The 22,514-nt window shown below is 35.6% G+C and overlaps 1 protein-coding gene across 5 annotated transcripts in view; it reads left to right on the top strand.

Annotated features, from left to right (window-relative positions):
- The window catches only part of TRPS1 (transcriptional repressor GATA binding 1), a 261,099-nt gene extending 241,613 nt beyond the window's left edge, over positions 1-19,486 (top strand). For 4 of the 5 annotated variants that reach the window (XM_033203222.1, XM_033203221.1, XM_033203223.1 and 1 more), the window contains 2 exons: positions 9,278-9,400; positions 12,633-17,797. In XM_033203222.1, coding sequence (XP_033059113.1) covers positions 9,278-9,400; positions 12,633-13,694 — 1,185 coding nt within the window. In that variant the 3' untranslated portion in view covers positions 13,695-17,797. Of the gene's footprint in view, positions 1-9,277; positions 9,401-12,632 lie in introns of all 5 variants that reach the window. The other variant, XM_033203219.1, reaches the window with a different exon arrangement.
- The last annotated feature ends 3,028 nt before the right edge of the window (positions 19,487-22,514 follow it).

Here is a 22,514-nt window from a genome sequence, read left to right as displayed (position 1 = left end):
TAAGAGTTCTTTAAGGCCAGGATATTTTGAAATATTTTTGGTAAAAATTCCCCAATCTCCTCTTTAGTAATAAGGCCTGAAACATGGTTCACTATGGCTTTCAAGTGAGGACAACCTGGGTTTGTATCTTACCCCTACTATTCAGCAATTGCAAATTGCTTCTAAGCCTCAGTTTTCTCATCTATAAAGTGAAGGGAATAATAATAATGATGATAACAATACTTGCCTCTTAGGATCATTGTGAGGATATTAGATAATGAGACTAGTCCTATCGTATGTTATCCTACAAACACATGTACAATGATGATTATTTAAAAAGGGACAAAGGTAGTCAAACAAGAGGATTCTACTAAATAATTGATTCAAAAATTCTTTTTTATTTAATTAATTTTCTATGTATCTATTTTAGAGACAGCATCTCACTCTGTTGCCCAGGCTGGAGTACAGTGACATGATTATAGCTCACTATAGTCTCGAACCCCTGGGCTCAAGCCATCCTCCCGCCTCAGCCTCCAGATTAGCTCAGATTATAGATGTATGTCACCACACCAACTAATTTTTTTTTTTTACTTTTTGTAGAGAGAGGTTCTTGCTGTGTTGCCTTGGTTGATCTCAAGCTCCTAGCCTCAAGCAATCCTCCCACCTTGGCCTCCCAAAGCACTGGGATTACAGGCATGAGCTACCACGCCTGGCCAAAAATGCTTTTTAGAATATGATCCTATCTTATTGCCTAGACTTAGAGACAAGAATGTGTTTTTTGATGCTGGATAATTCAAAGAACTATTGTGAGTTTCATACTTCATCAATAAAAGGAGAGTAATAATAACTAGTAATTCACTGTAAATCTAAATTGGGATAAATATGTGTTAGGAGTTCTTAATCTTGGGATCTGGTTCCATCAGCACTCAAATCCACAGGAAATCTTTGGATACATTTTGTGAGGGACATGCTTTTGACCATGTTAAAGTTATTTGGAAAATATTTTACACTTTGTTTTTTCTGGGGAGTGTCATAAATTTCACCAAAAGACTGTATGATCCCCAAGAGTGTGAGAAACCATCAAGGAACGACTGAAGTGTATATGGCTGCCTCAAGGGTGGCAACACTTCATAAACCAGTTATTATGTTAAGTACTATGAAGAGAATTATTGATTTTTTTCTGTTTCTTTCAAAATAACCATTATATATTATAAATTTAAAAATATATCATGACATTATAAATTATAATGTCATTATATATTATAAAGGCAGCCCTAGAGGTGTAATACATGAAATATTAATAACTGGATTTGACTCTCTAATTAAATGCCTAGAAGCTGAGACTTTTGGACTTCAGGACTTTTCTAGAAAGGTCTTCATCACTAATATTTTTATGATATTTTTATTTTTAGAATGTGAACCTATCCCAGAATAAATCTGCTTATTAAATATATTATATAAATAAAATATGCAACAGATTTATTAAAAGAATCAACTCTTGTGCTGACACACTGAAGTTTAAGAGGTGCTAAAATTGTTTAACTGTGCCTCCAAAAGGCCTTTTATTATATTTTTTCCTTCCAGTGTCAGATTTTGGCACTGGCATAGAAGAAAGTCCCTGTAGAGCTACTTTCCAACCATTGTTGTAGCTGAAGGAAGGGTGAAAACAGATACATGATGGCAAAAATAGAAGCACTGAGAGACTTGAGCAGTTCTTTTAACAATAATGACTTTCACGTGGAATGAAAAAAAGACAGTGCAGACATAAATTTTCAACCATATTTTTAGCTGTCCAAATGCGTACTTGCTGTAAAGGCAGAACATTATTACAGAAACAACATGGTAAGAACTCCAAAAATCTGGGTTTTTCCAATTCTGATTCTATTATGTAATTTCATTATGACATAGGGTGTTTTGTTTGCTCCTTTACCAAATATGGGGTTAGTTACCAAATATGGGGTTAAAGAAGGGAGATGGGGTCCTCAGACCTGTGTAATAGGTTTTATATCTGTGTGATAAATTTCTAAAACCTTGAGATGTAAAGAATCTGTATGAATAAAGAGTGGGATATACATGGGGAAATAGTGATTTTAGGCTATGTCACTCCTGGAATCACCAGTTACATCTCAGAAGAGATGGAGCTAATGTGTTTAGCACAGTAGCATTACCTGATATATTGGGTAGCTCCCTATGTGGCGACGTTGTCAGTGGGATAAGTCTTAGATGTATTCATATCTCAATGCAAGGTATGATTACTAGAGTATGTATTGCCTCATGTCCTGGAACAAAAACTGTTCTATTGCTCTTAGCCAGAGATGCTAGTTTAGTTTACACTGGTCTCCATTATCATTGCTGATGTGTTGAGGAAGTGAATTTAATAAGCAGGGTAAACAGGTTTTGTTTCCAAGCTCTATGGTGATTATAAGATGGGTGCTTGGCTGAACCTGATAGAGTCCCTTCAGGTTTTTGGCAAGAAATCTGAGGGCAAAGAGGACTGTTTTAAAGCAGGCAAAGACATGCTGTACAGCCCATTTCAACGGATTCTTCACAATTTTATTTGAAACAAAAGTTGGCCAGGATATCGGTAAACTATTGCTTTCTGTTGGCAGAGTGCTTTCCCTGCTCTTGTCCAATTGTTGGCCAGCCAGTGCTCCTGGTAAGAGTCTGGCTATTCATCTAAAGGTGTTTATTGCAAACTATCATCTATTTTTAAGTTGTTTTAGCTCCTGAATTCAGTATATTCCATAGGATCTACTGGTGTGTATTCAACAGCTGGTTAATTCTGTTTTGGAGGGGAAGAGGGCAGGGACATGGCCTTCGATGTCTCCTAGTGGTGAATGATAGAGATAAGAACTAAAATAATATTCAACACTTACTGAATTATTGAATATCAACAATTACTGAATATCACCTACATATGTGACAGTCATGAACACATATACTCATGTCAACTCTATTGGTAGCTAATAGAACAATGTGATTGATAGAACATTATGACTAATGAGAAAATAAGCAAGTATTAATTTGTTTCTGAAATGACTTAAACTATTACACGTATTTGCAAAGGAGCACGGGAAGTAACCCCTCTGATTATTAGGTAACTTTTAGCCTTTAAATGAGATTTACGAATGGGAAATACTTTGGTATCTTCAGAAAAGTTTCCACGTAATTCACATGATTTCAACTGTCAATGTTCATGAACAATTTCTGTTTGTGTTACTTTAGCTCCATACTTAGTATGTTTTTAGAAGATTCCACTGGAAAATCTGCAAGATTACTGACCATGTTTGTCTTATGCTGTGACCTGGCTTGTAGCACAGTGCCAGGCACATGGTGGACATGCAATAATTACTCCCAGAACTTAATTGAATTAATTTATCACTGAAATTGTATTACTGTGAAATCATACCAGAAGCTTTGATCATAACCATCTATGCATTTTGCTAACATGAACATTGCAAAGAATTTTTGATATAATCAAATAAACACAGAAAATTTTTAAAGAGTTAAAAATATTTGAGGTACATTCATACTAACATGATATGAATCAAATTTCAAATTAATTTGGTTTAAAATGGCTAAGATATAAAACCATAAAAAATGTGAGTAAATATTCTGCCTATCAAGACTTGTTATGTAATTACATGGTTTCAGTATGGTTCTTATTCATAGAAAATTATAGTAAAAGATCATTTCTTCACAAATTCCTTCACCAATGGAAACTTTTAATATCTTGAAGATGAATATCCATGTCTGTAAATGTTAAGCCACTTTAATAAATCATTCAATCAAATTTACTTCAGATGAAATCAGTTCTTTTTCAAAATTTGGAGATTTGGAAACCTTAAAATTTTTATATTTGGCTGGTCTTCAAATAATAAAATAAAATCAGGAATAGAAACAGCTGAACCAATTTAAAATTTAATAAAAAATGTCTTAAGTCATATCTGGGTTTCCTAACATGTATGCCAAGGCTCAGCTATTTATCAATGATATATAGCTGACTGAAGATTTAAGTCTCCCAAAAGCAAAACTTGAATTGGAAACTTAGAGAAAATTTCAACTATTGTAACCCTCATGTTGGTGTTCGCCATGAACCTAAAGACGAAAAGGTGTTGTGTTTTGTTTGTTTTAAATATTTAGTCATTATGCTTACTGGCTTACTCTAAAGGGGAGGAAAAAAATTACATTGGATTTAAAGTGTATTCATATTAAAAGATAGGTAGGTCATTTTCTATTTCTATTTGATGATTGTTCAGATCCATCACCTACATTACTGTTGTGAAAATCAGTATTGTGGCTATAATATTTGAAGTACCGAAAGGGATCAGGGGCTCAAAAGACATGCCAGTTATCACTGAAAAGCATTTGCCAGGCAATCACTGGCTTCGAAACTCCTTGCCGTTAACTGTTTGTACCATTATTCATCCTTTTTCACATAGGAAATTACCAGCCAACGGAAATGGCCTGGAGACAACACAAATGCAACCTAAATTTTACTGGTGAAAGCATTAAAAGAAAAGCAAACAATCATTTTCTCGAATTGTTGATTCCAGCATTTTTTCTGTAGAAATTTTGAGTTGAGCTGACTGATGTAGATTTGGGTTTTCAGCCAATCCTCCTTCACTCTTGCCCTCTGTTGAAGCCACGTAGATGTGGAAGGTGAACTTAGAGCAGTTTAGGGGCAGAGATTGCCACTACTCTTTGTGACTTTACATGTGTGAGTGGGCAGTCTTCCCTCAGTCTGAGAGGAGAGTATGATTTGTGCTATATATGCCCCTCAAGAATGCCAATTGGTTTTATCGGCTAGCTACTTATTCCTACCCGTTTTCCCTCCCAGCACTGAGCTTATCCATATGACCCGTAATTCTTCCCTCTCACGCACGAGGTGATGGAGGTACAAATTATTATCTCAAGACGGCTTGTGGGAAAAGGAGAAATTTATTATTTAAACATAAACAGACACAGATAGAACCATCAACAATTTGTAACTATAATGATATAGATAAAAGAGAGCTACCCCCAGCACCTAGCAAGTACCTGGCATCAGCTCCTTCTCAAAAATACATGTGGGGCTGGGTGTGGTGGCTCACGCCTGTAATCCCAGCACTTTGAGAGGCAGAGGCGGGTGGATCACCTGAGGTCAGGAGTTGGAGACCAGCCTGGCCAACATGGTGAAACCTGACCCTACTAAAAATAAAAAATTAGCCAGGCATGGTGGCGGGTGTCTGTAATCCGAGCTATGGGAGGCTGAGGCAGGAGAATCACCTGAACCCAGGAGGCGGAGGTGGCAGTGAGCCGAGATCGCGTCACTGCCCTCCAGCCTGGGCAACAGAGCAACACTCCGACTCAAAAAAAAAAAAAAAAAGAAGTGTAGAAAGTAGGAGTGGACAATGAATTTTCTTGCTTGTGTTTTCTACATCATCAGCCGTCTCTGCCCAACTCCAGATTAATTTGTCAGCCTGAATGGAAGACATTTAAAAGGGATTTAAAAAAAAAAAAAAACACTACTTTTTTTCCTAAAATATTTTTTTCAAAAAATAACGATAGAAATAATAGCAGGCAGGATTATTTTCAACTTTCTTAATATTTAGCCTAACAGAGCACTGTCCTAGGTGCTTATTCCTTACATTACTCAATGATGATTAGGAAACGGCATTTCTGTCCTTAATAGGCTTACTGCAAAGGAGAGTGACAAAGTATTTTAAAACTGCCATGCAGGATAAAGTATGAATGAAATAAGGTCGTTAGTGCTTTTCTTTTGCTTTAAGTTAAAGCCAAGTTTTGTTTTTGAAAATAGAGCACAGAAGGCTTCTACTCTGCATTCCTTTGGTAACAGGCTGCTTGCCTGTCCTTGATTGGGCTAAGGATGTTGATAACTTCAAAGGAAATCCCTTACTGTGTCCTGCCAGGTTACACTGTACACAGTGTGACCAGGTCAGGACTCGCATCTGTATGGTGTTTTAGAAAGATGTGGTTCTGCAGTGACACAGCTCAGGACACTCACTCCCTACTTCTCCCACCTTCTCTGCTGCTTCCAGAAATTTTAATTGCACCAAAAATAAGGTTCTACTAGGCTTACCAAAGTACTAAATTTGTTTACATGGGAGGTAACTTCGTGTGTGAAAGAATTTCTCACCTACCTCCCACTCTCCACCCCCATGCAAGCTTGCTCCTATTGAATTCTAGGTGCAAACACCTAGATATTTCACTCTGACTCAACTTTCCATTCTCATATTTGATAAGATTGGTATGAAAGAAACACATTTAACAATATCCAACCTTATGTTTTAAGCATCTCTCAAATATTAAATTACAAGATTCAAGGGCTAAAAAGAAAACTAACAAAATGTTTTTCTCATACAAAAGAAATAATAATTGAATTCTCTTGACAAATAGGAGTTGAGCACTTACTACATCCCTAGCACTGTTTTAATTGCATCTGTTAATCCACACAAGAATCACAGTAGCCGGGCGTGGTGGCTCACGCCTCTAATCCCAGCACTTTGGGAGGCCCAGGTGGGCAGATCACCTGAGATTGGGAGTTTAAGACCAGTCTGACAAACATGGAGAAACCCCATCTCTACTAAAAAATACAAAATTAGCTGGGCGTGGTGGTGCATGCCTGTAATCCCAGCTACTCGGGAAGCTGAGGCAGGAGAATTGCTTGAACCCAGGAGTTGGAGTTTGCAGTGAGCCAAGATTATGCCATGGCACTTTAGCCTGGGTGACAGAGTGAGACTCTGCCTCAAAAAAAAAAAAAAAAAAAAAAAAGAATCACAGTAGCTAACACTGTAAAGATCAGAGAACTTTAAGCATTGAAAGGTTAAGTGACTTGCCTAGTGTTGTGCCTGGCAAATGGTAGAGACAGGTTTTGAATACGAGTGTTCTGACACCTAAATCTGATTATTAACCTCCAAGCTCTACTGACTCTGAATAAGTGTATTCAAAGTACTCCTGATATATTTAAAATATGATATGGTTTACCTAAAATATAGCAAACTATATTGGAGTCTAAGTGCTGCTTTTAAAGCAAGCTGTGCTTTTGGAAACCAGTGCTGTAATTTCGGGATTTTCCCTCTAACTAATGAAAGGCATTTTCTTTGCAAGAGAATTAAGCACCAACTTGTGCAAGGGTTGAAACACTCACTGAAATCAGGATTACACCCACTTTGGCATGGTGTGTCAAGCACCCAGGGCGTAAGGAAAGAAAAGCAGGCTGGAGTGAATGGTTACACATTCACATTTGAGCCTCAGCCATATATGTGGGTTAGTTTCCCAATGGACATTTACATTGCCCTTGTGTGTATCAAGTTGGTGTTTATTTAGATCTAGGAAAATGACAGGATAGCCCCAGGAAAGTTTCACAGTTATAACCTAACTAGGCTCCCAGTTTACTTTGCATAAAGGGCATCCCCAAAATGTTTGATAAACACAACTTCTAATATTTCATTGATTTTGGGGGAAGCAGCAGTCCACTTTTGCAGTAGGCCCTCATTGGGACTTGCAGACTGACACCCAACATTTGTTATTGCTCTTATTGAGACTTAGAAACTCATGATACATTCCTGGTCCAGAGTTGGGTGGGGGGAAGGAGAAAAAGGGGAGCCAGAGATTATCTTTGAAAATCTAGTTTTTAGTACATCACCTAAAGTAGCACAACCTGCTACACTAATGAAATCGTGTTCTTGGTTTAAAAGGGCAATTGTTAGCCTGACTTTGTGCTCACTAAAAACATTCCCCCAATCTTGTTAAGTTATTGCTCTCATTTCAGATTTTTATGGCTGTGCAGTTTACCAGCCCTCATTTCTTTACGTTTCATTCATTTTCCTTGTATTGATGATTAATGGAGGATGTCGAATGTTAGAGTGAGCAGGCATCAGCAATTGCAAGATCATAATTAGTTTAGCTGACGAGGGCCTCTGATAGCACTTGCATCTGGATGGAAAAATTACCCTATAGGGAACTGGCTGCTCACCAGGTCTTTTTAGTGATACATTGTGAAACACCCGATGAATCAAATGCCCTTTCAATGCCAAGAAAGTGTTCCAGTCTTGAAGCCAAAATTATGTCTGCAGAAAGCTTTCCATTTGAAATGTATCAGAGTACAATTATAACCATTGTATTTTCTTGGCAGGGATACCACTCTTCTACAGTATGGACTTGAGTTAAATAAATTGCCTAAATTTTATGAATCCCTGAAATTTTGACTTATAGCACATGTAATATTTAATTTCTAATAAAATTAGGTTCCAGCAAGACTTTTTCCACTCCTTATCTAACATGCATATTTTATCATTAAAGGCTTTGCTTCCTAGAGAAAGGAGAGCCAAACTACAATTCAGGCTGTCTTTTTTTTTTTTTTTTTTTTCTTTTTTTTTCAGCAAGAGAATTCCATTTCCTGCCTGTTAGTATTTGTGCCTACAAACACAGCCTGACTTTTGTTTAAGTGAGAAGTTTAATGGAATCATTACTTGATAGCAAGAATGGAACAAGCAATACTAATTATCTAGTTTTAAATATTCTTAGGTATTTTGAACCTGTTGATTACAAAACTCAGGCCACTAGAATCAATTTGTATTTGGAAACCCTTGTGATTTCCAAGTCTAAGTCAAATAAAGTAAATAAATAGACATTGAAGGGTCTGTGTTGCCTGACTTAAGTAGGTACCTCATAAGGGTTCTCATTAGTAATACTGTACTTTTAATTGGCTGAAGTTTCTCCAAACCCTCTCATGTTTGAGGAATAGGGAATCGTTCAGATTTTACAATTGCAAACGAAAGACCAGAATTGAGTGTCTTATATTCTCTTAATACTTACGTTACATGAATGACATACAGAAACACACAAATCAAGTTTGATTTTAAATGGTTTACATTTATTCCAAACTTGACTATATTTTAAAGCTCAGGTGGCATGTGCTCCTCCTTTCCAAAGTGTATTAAACATATTGCCATGTTCTGTCGTTTTGACTTGTGTTTTGACACTTTTAAAAGGTATATTTTAGGGTTCCGCATTTAGGAGCCATCATTAAAGCCATAAAACCCAAAGTTCAAAAAGTTAAAGCTGTTTCTGTGAAAAGCCTTTGGTGTTCCACACACCTCATCCATCACTGTAGGGTTAATTATAATGAAAATCAGTGGTGCCTATTAAACACAATTGAACCTGACCTCATTATGGGCAGTGTGGTTTTATACTGTCATTGTTGCTAGTTTAAAGACAAAACTCCTGGGTTGATTTGGTCTAACTCCACTGATCATGTGACTCACCTCTGACCTTGGGTTTTTTCCCGTTTCAGAGGCGTAGAGGCTCCGGTGTTTTTTGTGCCAATTGCCTGACCACAAAGACCTCTCTCTGGCGAAAGAATGCAAATGGCGGATATGTATGCAACGCGTGTGGCCTCTACCAGAAGCTTCACTCGGTAAGAACTTGTTCCACTCTTTCAGGAAAAGCTTTATAAAGCAGTGTTGGCCTGGTCTGTGGTGTGATAAGTCCCATTCCCTGGCTTGCAGTGCCTACCCCTGCAGGGTTGTTTAATACAGTCACTTTGAGTGCATGTGTGATTTATGGTGAAAGTGGCTTAGATGTGATGGGGAGATAGGTTTGAGGTCATTAGTAATGCATTATGCTTCTTTTGATATAAAAGAGGAAAATGATTGATTTCTGGGAACTTCACAGCAGATAGTTGAATTAATGGTTATCAGAATTCAGTGAAATTATTTTAGGTAAAAAGGAGAAAATTTTTAGAAGTTTCAGAAATATGCAAAACGTTTTTAAAAATGAAAAAGGACGCTTTCATGTTCAGTATAAAATAAAAGGCAGGGAAAGAATTAGTATTTTCTAGTTTACCTTTGGAATTCGCAAGTGTTATCTTGACCGCTTTAGGGGCTGGAGGGACACATTCGGAAGGACAGTTCTGAGCTGAACTAGGATCAGAGAATATCACATGAATCTCCACAGTGCCTTCAGTGGGTATTTCAATAAGGTATCTGAAGTTCTGAATAGCACACACACCAGAGTAGAGTAAGGTGCAAAGATACTTTGTCTTTTAAGATCTCCAGCTGGCTTTGGCTCACGGAGGTCCTTTGAATTACTTTTCCTCAAATTTTAGTTAGAATTCTGTAATAAAATTAAAACTCACAAATCCTCCATCTGAATATGGATTTGACTTACTGAAGGATTTTTTTTTTAGTTTAGAAAGTTCATCTGCTGACAAGAGCTGACTTTAAAATAGGAATCCCCCACTTCGTAAACAGAAATTTATTTCCCTGTGCCTTTTTCATTTTGTTTGGCATTTTACCATAGCTCTTAGCACAAGCCAGTGAATACATTATGGCTACAGGGAATACAATTTTAGACAAAACATTCTCATATATGGACTATTGGAAGCACTCTTTAAAAAATGCATGCTGCTAACAATACTAATTGGCAGTAACCTGTAAAAACCTTAGTTATTAGCATGTAGCAAGTAGAAAGATTCTGTCCCCACCACATACCAACTTATTTTTTTTTTAACCTTCATCATTTAAGCATAGCAATAAGCTTCTATTTAATGGGAACTGACATTAATGATTTTAATGGAACTCTGGCCAATCATAGGCCAAAAGTAAATTAAAATACTACTCTGCCAGATTATGGTAATTTAACCACTGTGATATGAGCTAAACTATTTTCTAAAAATTATTTTAACATTCATCTGTCCAGAGGTAAGATGTTTTTAGTTTTGAGGTTTTTTAAAAAAACATACATTGAAATACATAAAGGTTATGTTCACATTTCATGTCAAAAACTGACACAAAAGTTATGATTGTTTAAAAAAGGAATTTATGCAAATTTCAGGTTTCTTTACAGTGTATAGATTAAATAATGCATATGTTTATAATGCTAATATGAACTCTTTGTAAACCTTTGTAAATCTGAGCAAAAGAAATGCACATGGCATAACTAAGCTGCATTACATTTTCTTTCTTAAACTAACAATGAATTGTCGATAACAAGTGTGTTATCTTTCTTCACTTCAAAGTACGTTTGTAACAACAGAAATGTTCAAGAAAGGATTTATAGTTGTACTCATTCAAGATATAAGAGGTACTCCCTTGCATTCAAGTGTATCACTTCTAGGAATAATTTACAAATTATATTTATATTTATATTTATTTTAAAATTTATATATATTATTATAATATATTTATGAATATGTGTTTATATTTAAAAATTTATAATTTATAAAATTATACATTATATACACATAATGTATAATTTATAAAGTTACAAATTTATAAATTTATATTTATAGTCATGTTTTATGTAGAAATTATTTTCTGATTTCAGTAATCTTTTAGAAAAATCAGACTTTAGCTCATTTAAAGATTATCCTAAATTTTTAACCTATAAATATGCATTAATTTATCAGACTGATTCCTTTGATTTTATACATCAAAGAGCTCCAACTGCAAGTAAAGTTTTTATTATGGTCTTATCCATGGATTTAAGTCATATTATATAAATACCTGTTGAACATGTCCATAAATACCAATCATGTAATGTTTAAGCTAAACAAAATACTTAAGCTGAATGAAAGTTAGCACTTACTTTAAGAGTAGAGTGACAGATCAGATAGTTAAACCAAAGCTACACATGAATTTAGATTTTCAACACAAAACTAATGCTTCACCTATTAACAAGTAAAATCTTTCATCATAAATATATTATTAAAGGGAGAGAAGTAGAAGTGAGAATAAAAAAAAAATCCCTCTATATTGCTCTGATGACCTGATATATTTCTGCACAATTCTGTCAGTTTATCTTTGATTATTTATGCTCTGATATTAATATTTTATATCCACATTTGCAATTATTTAGAAGCATGCATGTATTAGTTGCTTAGGTTGCCATAACAAAATACCATAAACTGGGTGGCTTTAAACAGCCAAAATTTATGTTTTCACATTGTGAAAGCTATAAATTGGAGATCGGGTTCCAGCAAAGTTGGATTCTGAGGAGGGCTCTCTTCCTTACTAAGCCACCTTCTATCTGTGCCCTCACACAGTGGAGAGAGATCTCTTTCTCTTCCTCTTCTCATAAGGCCACAGTCCCATTGGGTTAGGGCCCCACCCTTACAACCTCATTTAACTTTAATTTCCTATTAAGGACCCTGTCTCCAGATACAGTCACACTGTGGTTTAGGGCTTCAACATATAAACTTATTCTGTCTATAGCAATGTGTACTTTTTCCACTGTTATCAATATGTATCATCTGTGTTACTCTTGTATGCTGGCATTTTAGTACACAACTCAAAAATTGAAAAAAAATTTCAGAAAAATCACATCACTTCAAGTAACTTTCTACACAGTTTCATCACTAAATGATGCAATCTCAAAATCTGTTGCATTTGGAAAGGCTATTTTCAAGTAGATTAAAGTTTTCAGTCTCCCCTGCAAAGATGGACATGATTTAATTAGGGTAAAATAGTGCACTTTGGTTACTTCCTCTGATCCTGCTTAGGGCAAAAGGAGGAGATTTAGTAAATCTACAGCAGAAAGCCTATCCCTGCTTTGAACTTAAGCATGGTTTATATTTGTGAGGAATTTTTAATGCATTTTAATGTATTTTTTAATGTTTTCCTTTTATGTATTGTATGTGTTCTCTGCAGACTCCCAGGCCTTTAAACATCATTAAACAAAACAACGGTGAGCAGATTATTAGGAGGAGAACAAGAAAGCGCCTTAACCCAGAGGCACTTCAGGCTGAGCAGCTCAACAAACAGCAGAGGGGCAGCAGTGAGGAGCAAGTCAATGGAAGCCCGTTAGAGAGGAGGTCAGAAGATCATCTAACTGAAGGTCACCAGAGAGAAATTCCGCTCCCCAGCCTAAGTAAATACGAAGCCCAGGGTTCATTGACTAAAAGCCATTCTGCTCAGCAGCCAGTCCTGGTCAGCCAAACTCTGGATATTCACAAAAGGATGCAACCTTTGCACATTCAGATAAAAAGTCCTCAGGAAAGTACTGGAGATCCAGGAAATAGTTCATCCGTATCTGAAGGGAAAGGAAGTTCTGAGAGAGGCAGTCCTATAGAAAAGTACATGAGACCTGCGAAACACCCAAATTATTCACCACCAGGCAGCCCTATTGAAAAGTACCAGTACCCACTTTTTGGACTTCCCTTTGTACATAATGACTTCCAGAGTGAAGCTGATTGGCTGCGGTTCTGGAGTAAATATAAGCTCTCCGTTCCTGGGAATCCGCACTACTTGAGTCACGTGCCTGGCCTACCAAATCCTTGCCAAAACTATGTGCCTTATCCCACCTTCAATCTGCCTCCTCATTTTTCAGCTGTTGGATCAGACAATGACATTCCTCTAGATTTGGCGATCAAGCATTCCAGACCTGGGCCAACTGCAAACGGTGCCTCCAAGGAGAAAACGAAGGCGCCACCAAATGTAAAAAATGAAGGTCCCTTGAATGTAGTAAAAACAGAGAAAGTTGATAGAAGTACTCAAGATGAACTTTCAACAAAATGTGTGCACTGTGGCATTGTCTTTCTGGATGAAGTGATGTATGCTTTGCATATGAGTTGCCATGGTGACAGTGGACCTTTCCAGTGCAGCATATGCCAGCATCTTTGCACGGACAAATATGACTTCACAACACATATCCAGAGGGGCCTGCATAGGAACAATGCACAAGTGGAAAAAAATGGAAAACCTAAAGAGTAAAACCTTAGCACTTAGCACAATTAAATAGAAATAGGTTTTCTTGATGGGAATTCAATAGCTTGTAATGTCTTATGAAGACCTATTAAAAAAATACTTCATAGAGCCTGCCTTATCCAACATGAAATTCCCTTCTTTTATTATTCTTTCTTTTGATGAGTAGGTTACCAAGATTAAAAAGTAAGACAAATGGTCAATGAGAAAGAATGGAAGATGGTAAACAATCACTTTTTAAAACCTGTTAAGTCAAAACCATCTTGGCTAATATGTACTGGGGAAATAATCCATAAGAGATATCACCAGACTAGAATTAATGTATTTATAAAGAAAGAGACCAAAACTGTCTAGAATTTGAAAGGGTTTCCATATTATTATACTAAAGCAGTATTGGACTGGCCATTGGACCATTTGTTCCAAAACCCACAAATTGTTGCCTAAATTTATAAGTATCATGAAACCCTAGGCAGAGGAGGAGAAATTGAAGGTCCAGGGCAATGAAAGAAAAATGACGTCCTCTCAATTTAGTCTTCTCTCATTGGCCATGTTTCAGATTTTGACCTAGAAATGCGAGCTGTGGTTAGGCTTGGTTAGAGTGCAGCAAGAAACATGACAGATGGTGGCACGCTGTTTTTAGCCAGCCCTGCCTGTACATACACATGCACACCCTCTCTGATATTTTTGTCCTTTAGATGTTCAAATACTCAGTAGTCCTTTTGTTTGCGGTTTAGATTTCATTTTGTCCACACGTACCCATTTTAAAAAACAATGTCCTCGATGCTTCCGTAGTAATTTCATTTTAGCCAGGTATTTCTTTCTTGTGTGTGATGAGCCAGTATGGATTTGCTTTCCTAAGCCTCCTGTTAGTTACTAATCTCATATAACTAAAGGAATCCCCTCAATTCAAAAGCATAGATGGATACAAATGTCAGACTATGGGTTTAATTTGTTTAGAACACATGGCATTTCTTCATGAGGTAACCTGCTGTATTTATTTATTTTCTTTTGGTTAAATATAATTTCCAAACTTTGTGGTCAGGCAGCGTCTAAGGTTACGTTACCACAGACTGACAGTTGGTATATGTACTAGTCAATCCCTTCATTAAATGTATACAGATTTAGTTAAGTAGCATTAAATAGGATTCTTAGAATTATGTCCTCATAGAACTTTTAATACTTAAGGCTTTGTAAAAACTATCCATGAAGGAAAGCTCCTCAGCATAACTGCTCAGGGAAATAGGGCTAAATAACTGAACATTAAATAATTGGTTAAAGGTGCTGTTAGTCGAGCCTCAATGCTTGCTACAAGGATGTATGTACAAGGACTGACTTTAATAATTTGCATTATATTGTCCCAGCCAGTAGTTTATTTTTTGCCACGGAGATGTAGAAGATATTACAAGCTACTGGATGCACTGTCAGATTAACTTATTTCATTAAAGAAGTTGGGAGAACAAATAGGAAAAAAAAACTTATTTTTCTAGTAAATATTAATGTATTACATTTCAAATAATGGTGCCTGACATATTGAATAATTATTTTCTACAGTGTACGTATGCAACAAAGATATTCCATCATGCATTAGAGTCAGTTCTGGCTCTGCCTAGCTGTTTACATTTGCAAATGTAGCAAACAAGGTAATGAAGCAACTATTTCTATTGCAGTAGATATCCTTTTGTGTGTGTGTGTGTGCATTAAAGTTGTAAACGGTAACATGAAACAAATGAAAGTTCTTGCTATAATGGTATGGAAAACAAGAAGGAAATGAAAATATTTTTATGCCTACTTAGGAAAAAAAGGGTAGCACTATTCATTCCAAGTACTTTTTTTTTTTTAATTTTTAAGCTCTTAACTCACATTGTTATGCTTAAGATGATAAACATATATCCTCTTTTTATTGCTTTGTCTATGTTTCATATGAAACATTTCAGAAATTATTTTGATAAGTGTTGCTGGAATCTGCAACGCTGATGTTTTTATTGCATTCTGTAGTTGCATTTGCACTCCATTTTTACATTAATTCGCAGTTGCTTTGTATCGTTTTGTTTTGTTTGGGTTTTGTTTCTTTTTCACAGTGCCGGGTCTTCGTTTCTTAAAGTTGGATGGCAGGTAGAGTTCAACCAGTTCGTGACTGTTGTAGCGAATGAAGTTTAAAAAAATGTCTTTCTGATGTTGTGTTGTCATTTTCATTCTTGCATTTTTTGTTTGCATATTAAAAAAAGAGAAAAGAGAAAGCAAGAGACAGAAATCAGGACTAAGTCCTCTGCTTCAGTTTCATTGTTAATGGGCCTTATTCTGATCTCACCTGTCGCGTAGCTCTAATATTCACATAAACTGAAATAAAGAAGTGGAATGAGGAGCTTTGACATTCAAATTATGTGATGTAATTTATCTTCCTTAGGAATTTTGATAGATACATCTCAAAATATATAGCCAGACTTGAGAGGTGACAATTAAAGATCTAAAAAAGAGAGGAGATTCCCCAAACAACAATATTTAATTTTCTTAGTAAAAAGAATAACAAAATGCATCATGGCAATCTTTCAGCAACATTATCTATGTGGACTGCTTAAATCAGCAAAACACCAGAAGTTTGGTTAACTTGGGCAATATGGCAAGTATTACTTTTTGGGCAAAACTACTCATTGAGCAATTTCTCTAGTGTGTTGGACACAAATAGGTTCTTTATTTTTGGCATGTATGCCTTTTTATTTTCATTCAATTTTTTTTTCTCAGACAGACATAGTAGTAATAACTAGCATTGGAAAATACATATCACTATTCTTGGAATATTTATGGTCAGTCTACTTTTTAGTAGAATTTTTTGGATAGCATTGACACGATAGATCTTATTCCATACTTCTTTATTATTGATAATTTTATTTTCATTTTTACTTTCATTATTATACATATTTTGGTGGAGAAGAGGTTGGGCTTTTCTAAAAGAGACAAAAATTTATTATAACACTAAACACTCCTTATTTTTTGACTCATTAAAGCCTTTATTCCATCACTCAAGATATATTATAAAATTTATTTTTTTAATTTAAGATTTCTGAATTATTTTATCTTAAATTGTGATTTTAAACAAGCTATTATGGTACGAAACCTTTTTTTAATGAGGAATTTCATGATGATTTAGGAATTTTCTCTCTTGGAAAAGGCTTCCCCTGTGATGTAAACGATGTGCCAGCTAAAATTGTATGCCATTTGAAAACTGAAAATTTGTGTATGTTCTAAATTGAGCTTTGGATCAAATTTTAGACCAGGACCAGCTCATGTGTTCTCACTCTTCCTAGTCTCACTCTTTCTCTCATCACTCACCTCTGTATTCATTCTGTTGTTTGGGACAGAAAAGTAATAAAGAGCCAACCCACCTCAGAATGCTGTGGATTGAGAGAGACACTACATGACTCCAAGTATATGAGAAAAGGTCAGAGCTCTAAGTGATAACTCTGTAGTTCAAAAGGAAAAGAGTATGCCCAATTCTCTCTACATGACATATTGAGTTTTTTTTTTAATCAACTTTTAAGATAGTGATGTTCTGTTCTAAACTGTTCTGTTTTAGTAAAGGTAGATTTTTAGAAAACAAGCATGGGGATTCTTTTCTAAGGTAATATTAATGAGAAGGGAAAAAGTCTCTTTAACAGCTCTTTGTTGAAGCCTGTGGTAGCACATTATGTTTATAATTGCACATGTGCACATAATCTATTACGATCCAATGCAAATACAGCTCCAAAAATATTAAATGTATATATATTTTAAAATGCCTGAGGACATACATTTTTCTTAATAAACTGAAGAGTCTCAGTATGGCTATTAAAATAATTATTACCCTCCTGCTGTGTGGCTGCAAAACATCACAAAGTGACCGGTCTTGAGACCTGTGAACTGCTGCCTGTTTAGTAAATAAAATTAATGCATTTCTAGAGGGGGAATATCTGCCATCCAGTGGTGGAAATGTGGAGTAAAGAAACTGGTGGTCTGCTTCTGTGCTGTATGCCAGCCTTTTGTCTTAAGTTGAGAGGAGCTCAACTTTAGCTACTGTCTTTGGGTTGACAGCCATGGCAAAAAAAAGAAAAAAAAAAAAATCAAGGCATCTTTGGTGAGCCAGTAAGGTGAAAGCTTGCTGACTGTCCAAGGCACAAGAGAAAATTGAGGAATTGAAATGCAACCTGAGTATCAAACTAAATATTCTAACCAAAGGTAGGTACTGTTAGGTGGAATTCTATCAGCAGGCAACTGCAAATGAGAAGAAGATAGAAGGACGCCCATCAGGACTTTGGAAGGCAGTGTTATTTCCCCAAAGAAAGACTTGGCCAAGAACAGAGGGATGGCTTCTTTGCAGAGCACTTCCTTTTGTTTTTTCAATACTGTTTCATAGACAGTGGACTCACATGTTGTGGTGCAGTTGCTTAGAAAGCATCCTAGTTAATTGCAGTAATTAGAACTTCTGCAATATGCTAGGGCAGAAGTATGTAAAGTCAGGGATGAAGAAAATGTGAAATTCAAGAGTAATCCACATGTGAGAAACTACATAATGTACGATCATGTGTTCTCTTGAAAGGGAGAGCTGTAAGCTTCACTCTGTCCTACACCAGAGAAAAGCAGGAATAACTTTACCGTGGAAATAATGTTTAGCTTTTATCAGAGAAAATGGTCCTTCTAGACCAAAACTCAATTCTGGTTTTCCCCTGGTTGTTTTTTTTTTTTTTTTTTTCCAACATATGAACTGCAGCATATCACTTTTTCTTTTTGTGCCTCAGGTTCCTCAGCTGTAAAATTGAAAAATATATTAATATTATTAATAGTAATAATGGTAATGTAGTACTTGTTTGTAAAGCACTTTGAGATCCTTGGTTGAAAGGCACCATAGAAGTGCCAAGTATTATTATGTGGCCAAGGGGGTTATTTAAACTGTCAGTTCCCAAAGGCCAGGAAAGGTTGGGGTCATTTTTCTTAAAGATGAGCTGTAAATATCAACTAGGCAGCCAATAGTGTTGACTATGAAGACGCAAAACTGTTACTAGGCTGATAAAACCATAGTTTCTTAATGGCTACCAATAAGGCAAATATCACAATAATAAATGCCAAATTCCTTAGGGTGGACTATTTGACAACCACATGGAAAATTTCGGGGGAGGCATGTGGGGGGAACATCTCAAAATGCCAATGTAAAATTAACTTACAGCAATATTCACCAGCAGAAAATGTCTTTCATATGGAATGATTTCATGTTGCTAAGAAAAAGAATTCAATTTGTAGTCCTGATTTGAATATTAGAATGTTGGCTATAATAGTTCTGTTCTTACAACACATGAAATTTTTTCGTTTTATTTTATTTTGTTTTCATAGTGCATGTTCATTTCTACTCACAAACATGTTCTTGGTGTATTTCTTATGCAAACAATCTTCAGGCAGCAAAGATGTCTGTTACATCTAAACTTGAATAATAAAGTTTTACCACCAGTTACACATAACGGCGTTGGTATGTTTATATGGATTCACTTTCATCCGTCTAGCAAGAGGAAATACAGATCATTGTAATATATATATATATATATATATATATACACACACACATATACAGGCTCTGCTGAATTGAAATGGTGAAATCAAATCACCATTCTAAAAAATTATTACTTATATTGATAAAGCCTGGATTCTCTCAACTTGTTTCATTTTGCTTTGCTTTTTTTCTTTAACCAATCAATCTCTTATTGATAGATTTTGTGTAAAAAGATATATACTAGTTTCTTCAGAAAGATTAACAATAAAAATTGTGTTTATTTCAAAAACATTCACTGAGTATCAAATATTGAGTGTTGAGTATTGGGTAATGATTATGTTATGATATGTAAAAACTCCTGCTTATGAAATTTTAACTTTGAATTCAGTATACTCGTGAATATGATGCAAAGATTCTAATCAATCATCTCAAAAAGTTTAAATTAATATATCAAATATCTTGTTTGTTTGGTTAAAATCAAATTAATCAGAGCAAGTTCCCTGAAAGATGACTTTGAAAGAGAAATGAGGCAGAAGAGATCCAGATAGGAAAGGACGTTGGGAAGACTCACCTGCGTGTTTTTAACCAGAAGGAAAAATAGAAAAAGAACATAAAGTATATAAATAGGTTGCTTCAGAAGATTTGCTTGGAGAGTTCAAAATAATCAGTATTTCCCCTCATTATATAATCATTTCTCATTTTTGGGAGCCCAAATTAAGGAACAAATCTTTCTAATTATTATTTTTTTTCTTTTTTCCCTTTTTCTTTCCATGTTTTGAAAACAGCAGAGAGTCTTTGATGGGCTTTCATAATGGTAATGCCCTTGTTTTGCAGCTGGAGGCAATGTTCTCTAGATAGGAGTGTAAAAATAACATTTAGTGTGATATACTTCCTTATGTAGAACTTGATTCTTGTGTCAAGGACCACCCTTCAGATAAAGAATACACATGATCTCACCCAGGACTGTCAGAACCCCATTAGAGGAGGAATATATAGCCATCAGCTATTTACCGGTAGTTGAGGGAAGAGAAGTGAGTGAGTCAGCATTGTCACCCTGCTCTCACCTCTGGGTCTCCCATCTCTGTGTGGACAGAGCAAGGGTCCAGAAAAGGAACATACAAGGACACAAAGGAGTAGGCAAGTAGCCTCCGTGGATGCAGCCAGCTGGGTAGAGACTTTGGGAACTGGAGAGCTCATTCCACATGTATAAAGGTAGTCTTTCTTCAGCCCTAAGCATATTGCCAAGGGAGAGTGCTTAACTTGCATTTGCCAGATTTTCAGTTTTTAATAAAAACTAGGCAAAGGGAATTTTATATGAAATCTCCTATGTTTTAAATGTTACTTACTTTTTTTTTTTTTTTAAATACTGCAAGCCGAACAAAACACTTGTTCAGAATAAATTCCACCAGTAGATTGCCATGGTATGACTCCTGGAGCTTGAACAATAGTGAACTCTGATAACTGGCAAGGTGGAAATTGGGCAAAGGGCTGAGATTAGTTGGTTTTCCTCTGGGTTTGTCTTGGGTTGCAATCTATCTCCAGATCTACCAGGAAGCCCAACAGAATCACAGCTGTAGCACTTGTCTGATTCCTTCGGAGTGAGATTTGCTCAAGACTAAGAACATTGGCACAGAAAAGAAATAAACCCTGTTTTTTTAGCATATTCATACTGCAAATTACTTTGTACTTCTGGTCTTCATCTTTGTAACCCCAGGTACAGTTGTGCTGTTTTTAAAACATACTGATATGAACAAATTTACCCTTTCATGAACAAAGAAATGTCAAAAACTATTAAAAGTAGCTGGAGTTAATATTTGGTAATGCCCAAGATGCCCTTATAGTCCTCTACAAGTCATATTTTAGAGTGAAAACACCAGGGGAAGAAAACTAAATAGAACAATAGATAGAAGGAAGGTGCTTTTTCATGTCAGCGTTGATCATATTAATGAATTAAAAAACAATTTGTATACAAAATTAGAAATTTTATAATGAAATCTTATTTCTAGTTTTATAATACTGTTATCTAATACATTCAGGATGTCAGTAGTCCTAAGACCATCTTTCATAAATGTAGTATTTATATAAAATACTTACATGAAGCAACAGCTGGTTCTTCTCCCAACTTACTGCTTAATAAAAACAAGCAGTAAACATTAACAAATATAATAGAAATTGCTTAAGTTATTTCCATAAATAGAAAGTTAATTTCCAAGTTAAAACTACACAAGCACTAAACTGTAAGCAGTTTCCCAGGGATATTTATGAACTCAAACCCATGAATATATCACAGACTTTTTCTCAGAATATGTACCACCTCTGATGTGAAAGCAAAGCCTGCCATCACCATGATTACACACTAGTTTTTAAAGTTAATATAATATAGAACTGACAGTATTTTCTTCAGAGCTTAGATTTCCTTAGGTATTTTCTTTCTATATAGTAGGTACTACTCAATGTAATTGATATATCCTTAAAAGGATATATATATATATATATATATATATAGAGAGAGAGAGAGAGAGAGAGAACAGTGATTTTGCAAAGCATGAATTGTTATCATGATGGTATATTTTCTATATATTTTTTACAGTTACCTTGATGATTCTTTCCTCTAGTGAAATCAGCATTGTTGTTATTTTGTTATTCATTGGTAATACTATATAGTATAAACCCACACTTCATTAAACAATATCCACTTGGTCAACAGATTTTAATTGAGTATTTACTATGTGTTGGGCTCTAGTCCAGACATTTGGGATAGATCAATGAAAGAAAACAGACCCAAACCCCTGGCTATATGGAAAAAAGTCAGACAATAAACATATATACAAAATAAGCAAATATATTAATAACATTACATGTTAGAGAATGATAAGTGCCCTGGTGAAAAAACAAAGTAGCATGAAGGCAAGGTGGGGTGGATGGATCCATACTCAATAGGCTAAACAGGTTTCATTTGAGCCAAGACTTAAAAGAGGGAACAAAGAGAACAGGCCCTAAGGTGAAAGAGTGTACCTAGTAAATTGGAAGAATACCAAGAAGACCAATACAGCATGGCCAGGTAAACGAAAAAAAAGTATTTTAAAATGCACACAGAGACAAGGTGGGAAAAAGTCAGACCATTTAGAACACTGTAGGCCACTTTAAAGACTATAGCTTTTTTTCTGTCCGAAGTAGGGAAGTAATTCAGTGTTTCAGCACAGGAGTGTTATGTGATTTATGTTTTAATGGGACCATTCCCTACTATGCTTAGAGTAAATCATGAGATGTGAGGAGACAAGGATAGAAGCCAGGATACCAGGGAGGAGGCTAATTCA

The sequence above is a fragment of the Trachypithecus francoisi genome, unplaced genomic scaffold (assembly GCF_009764315.1).
Source record: "Trachypithecus francoisi isolate TF-2019V2 unplaced genomic scaffold, Tfra_2.0 Lachesis_group7, whole genome shotgun sequence".
In the NCBI taxonomy this organism is placed as follows: Eukaryota; Metazoa; Chordata; class Mammalia; order Primates; family Cercopithecidae; genus Trachypithecus; species Trachypithecus francoisi.
This window is presented reverse-complemented; position numbering and strand designations above follow the sequence as displayed.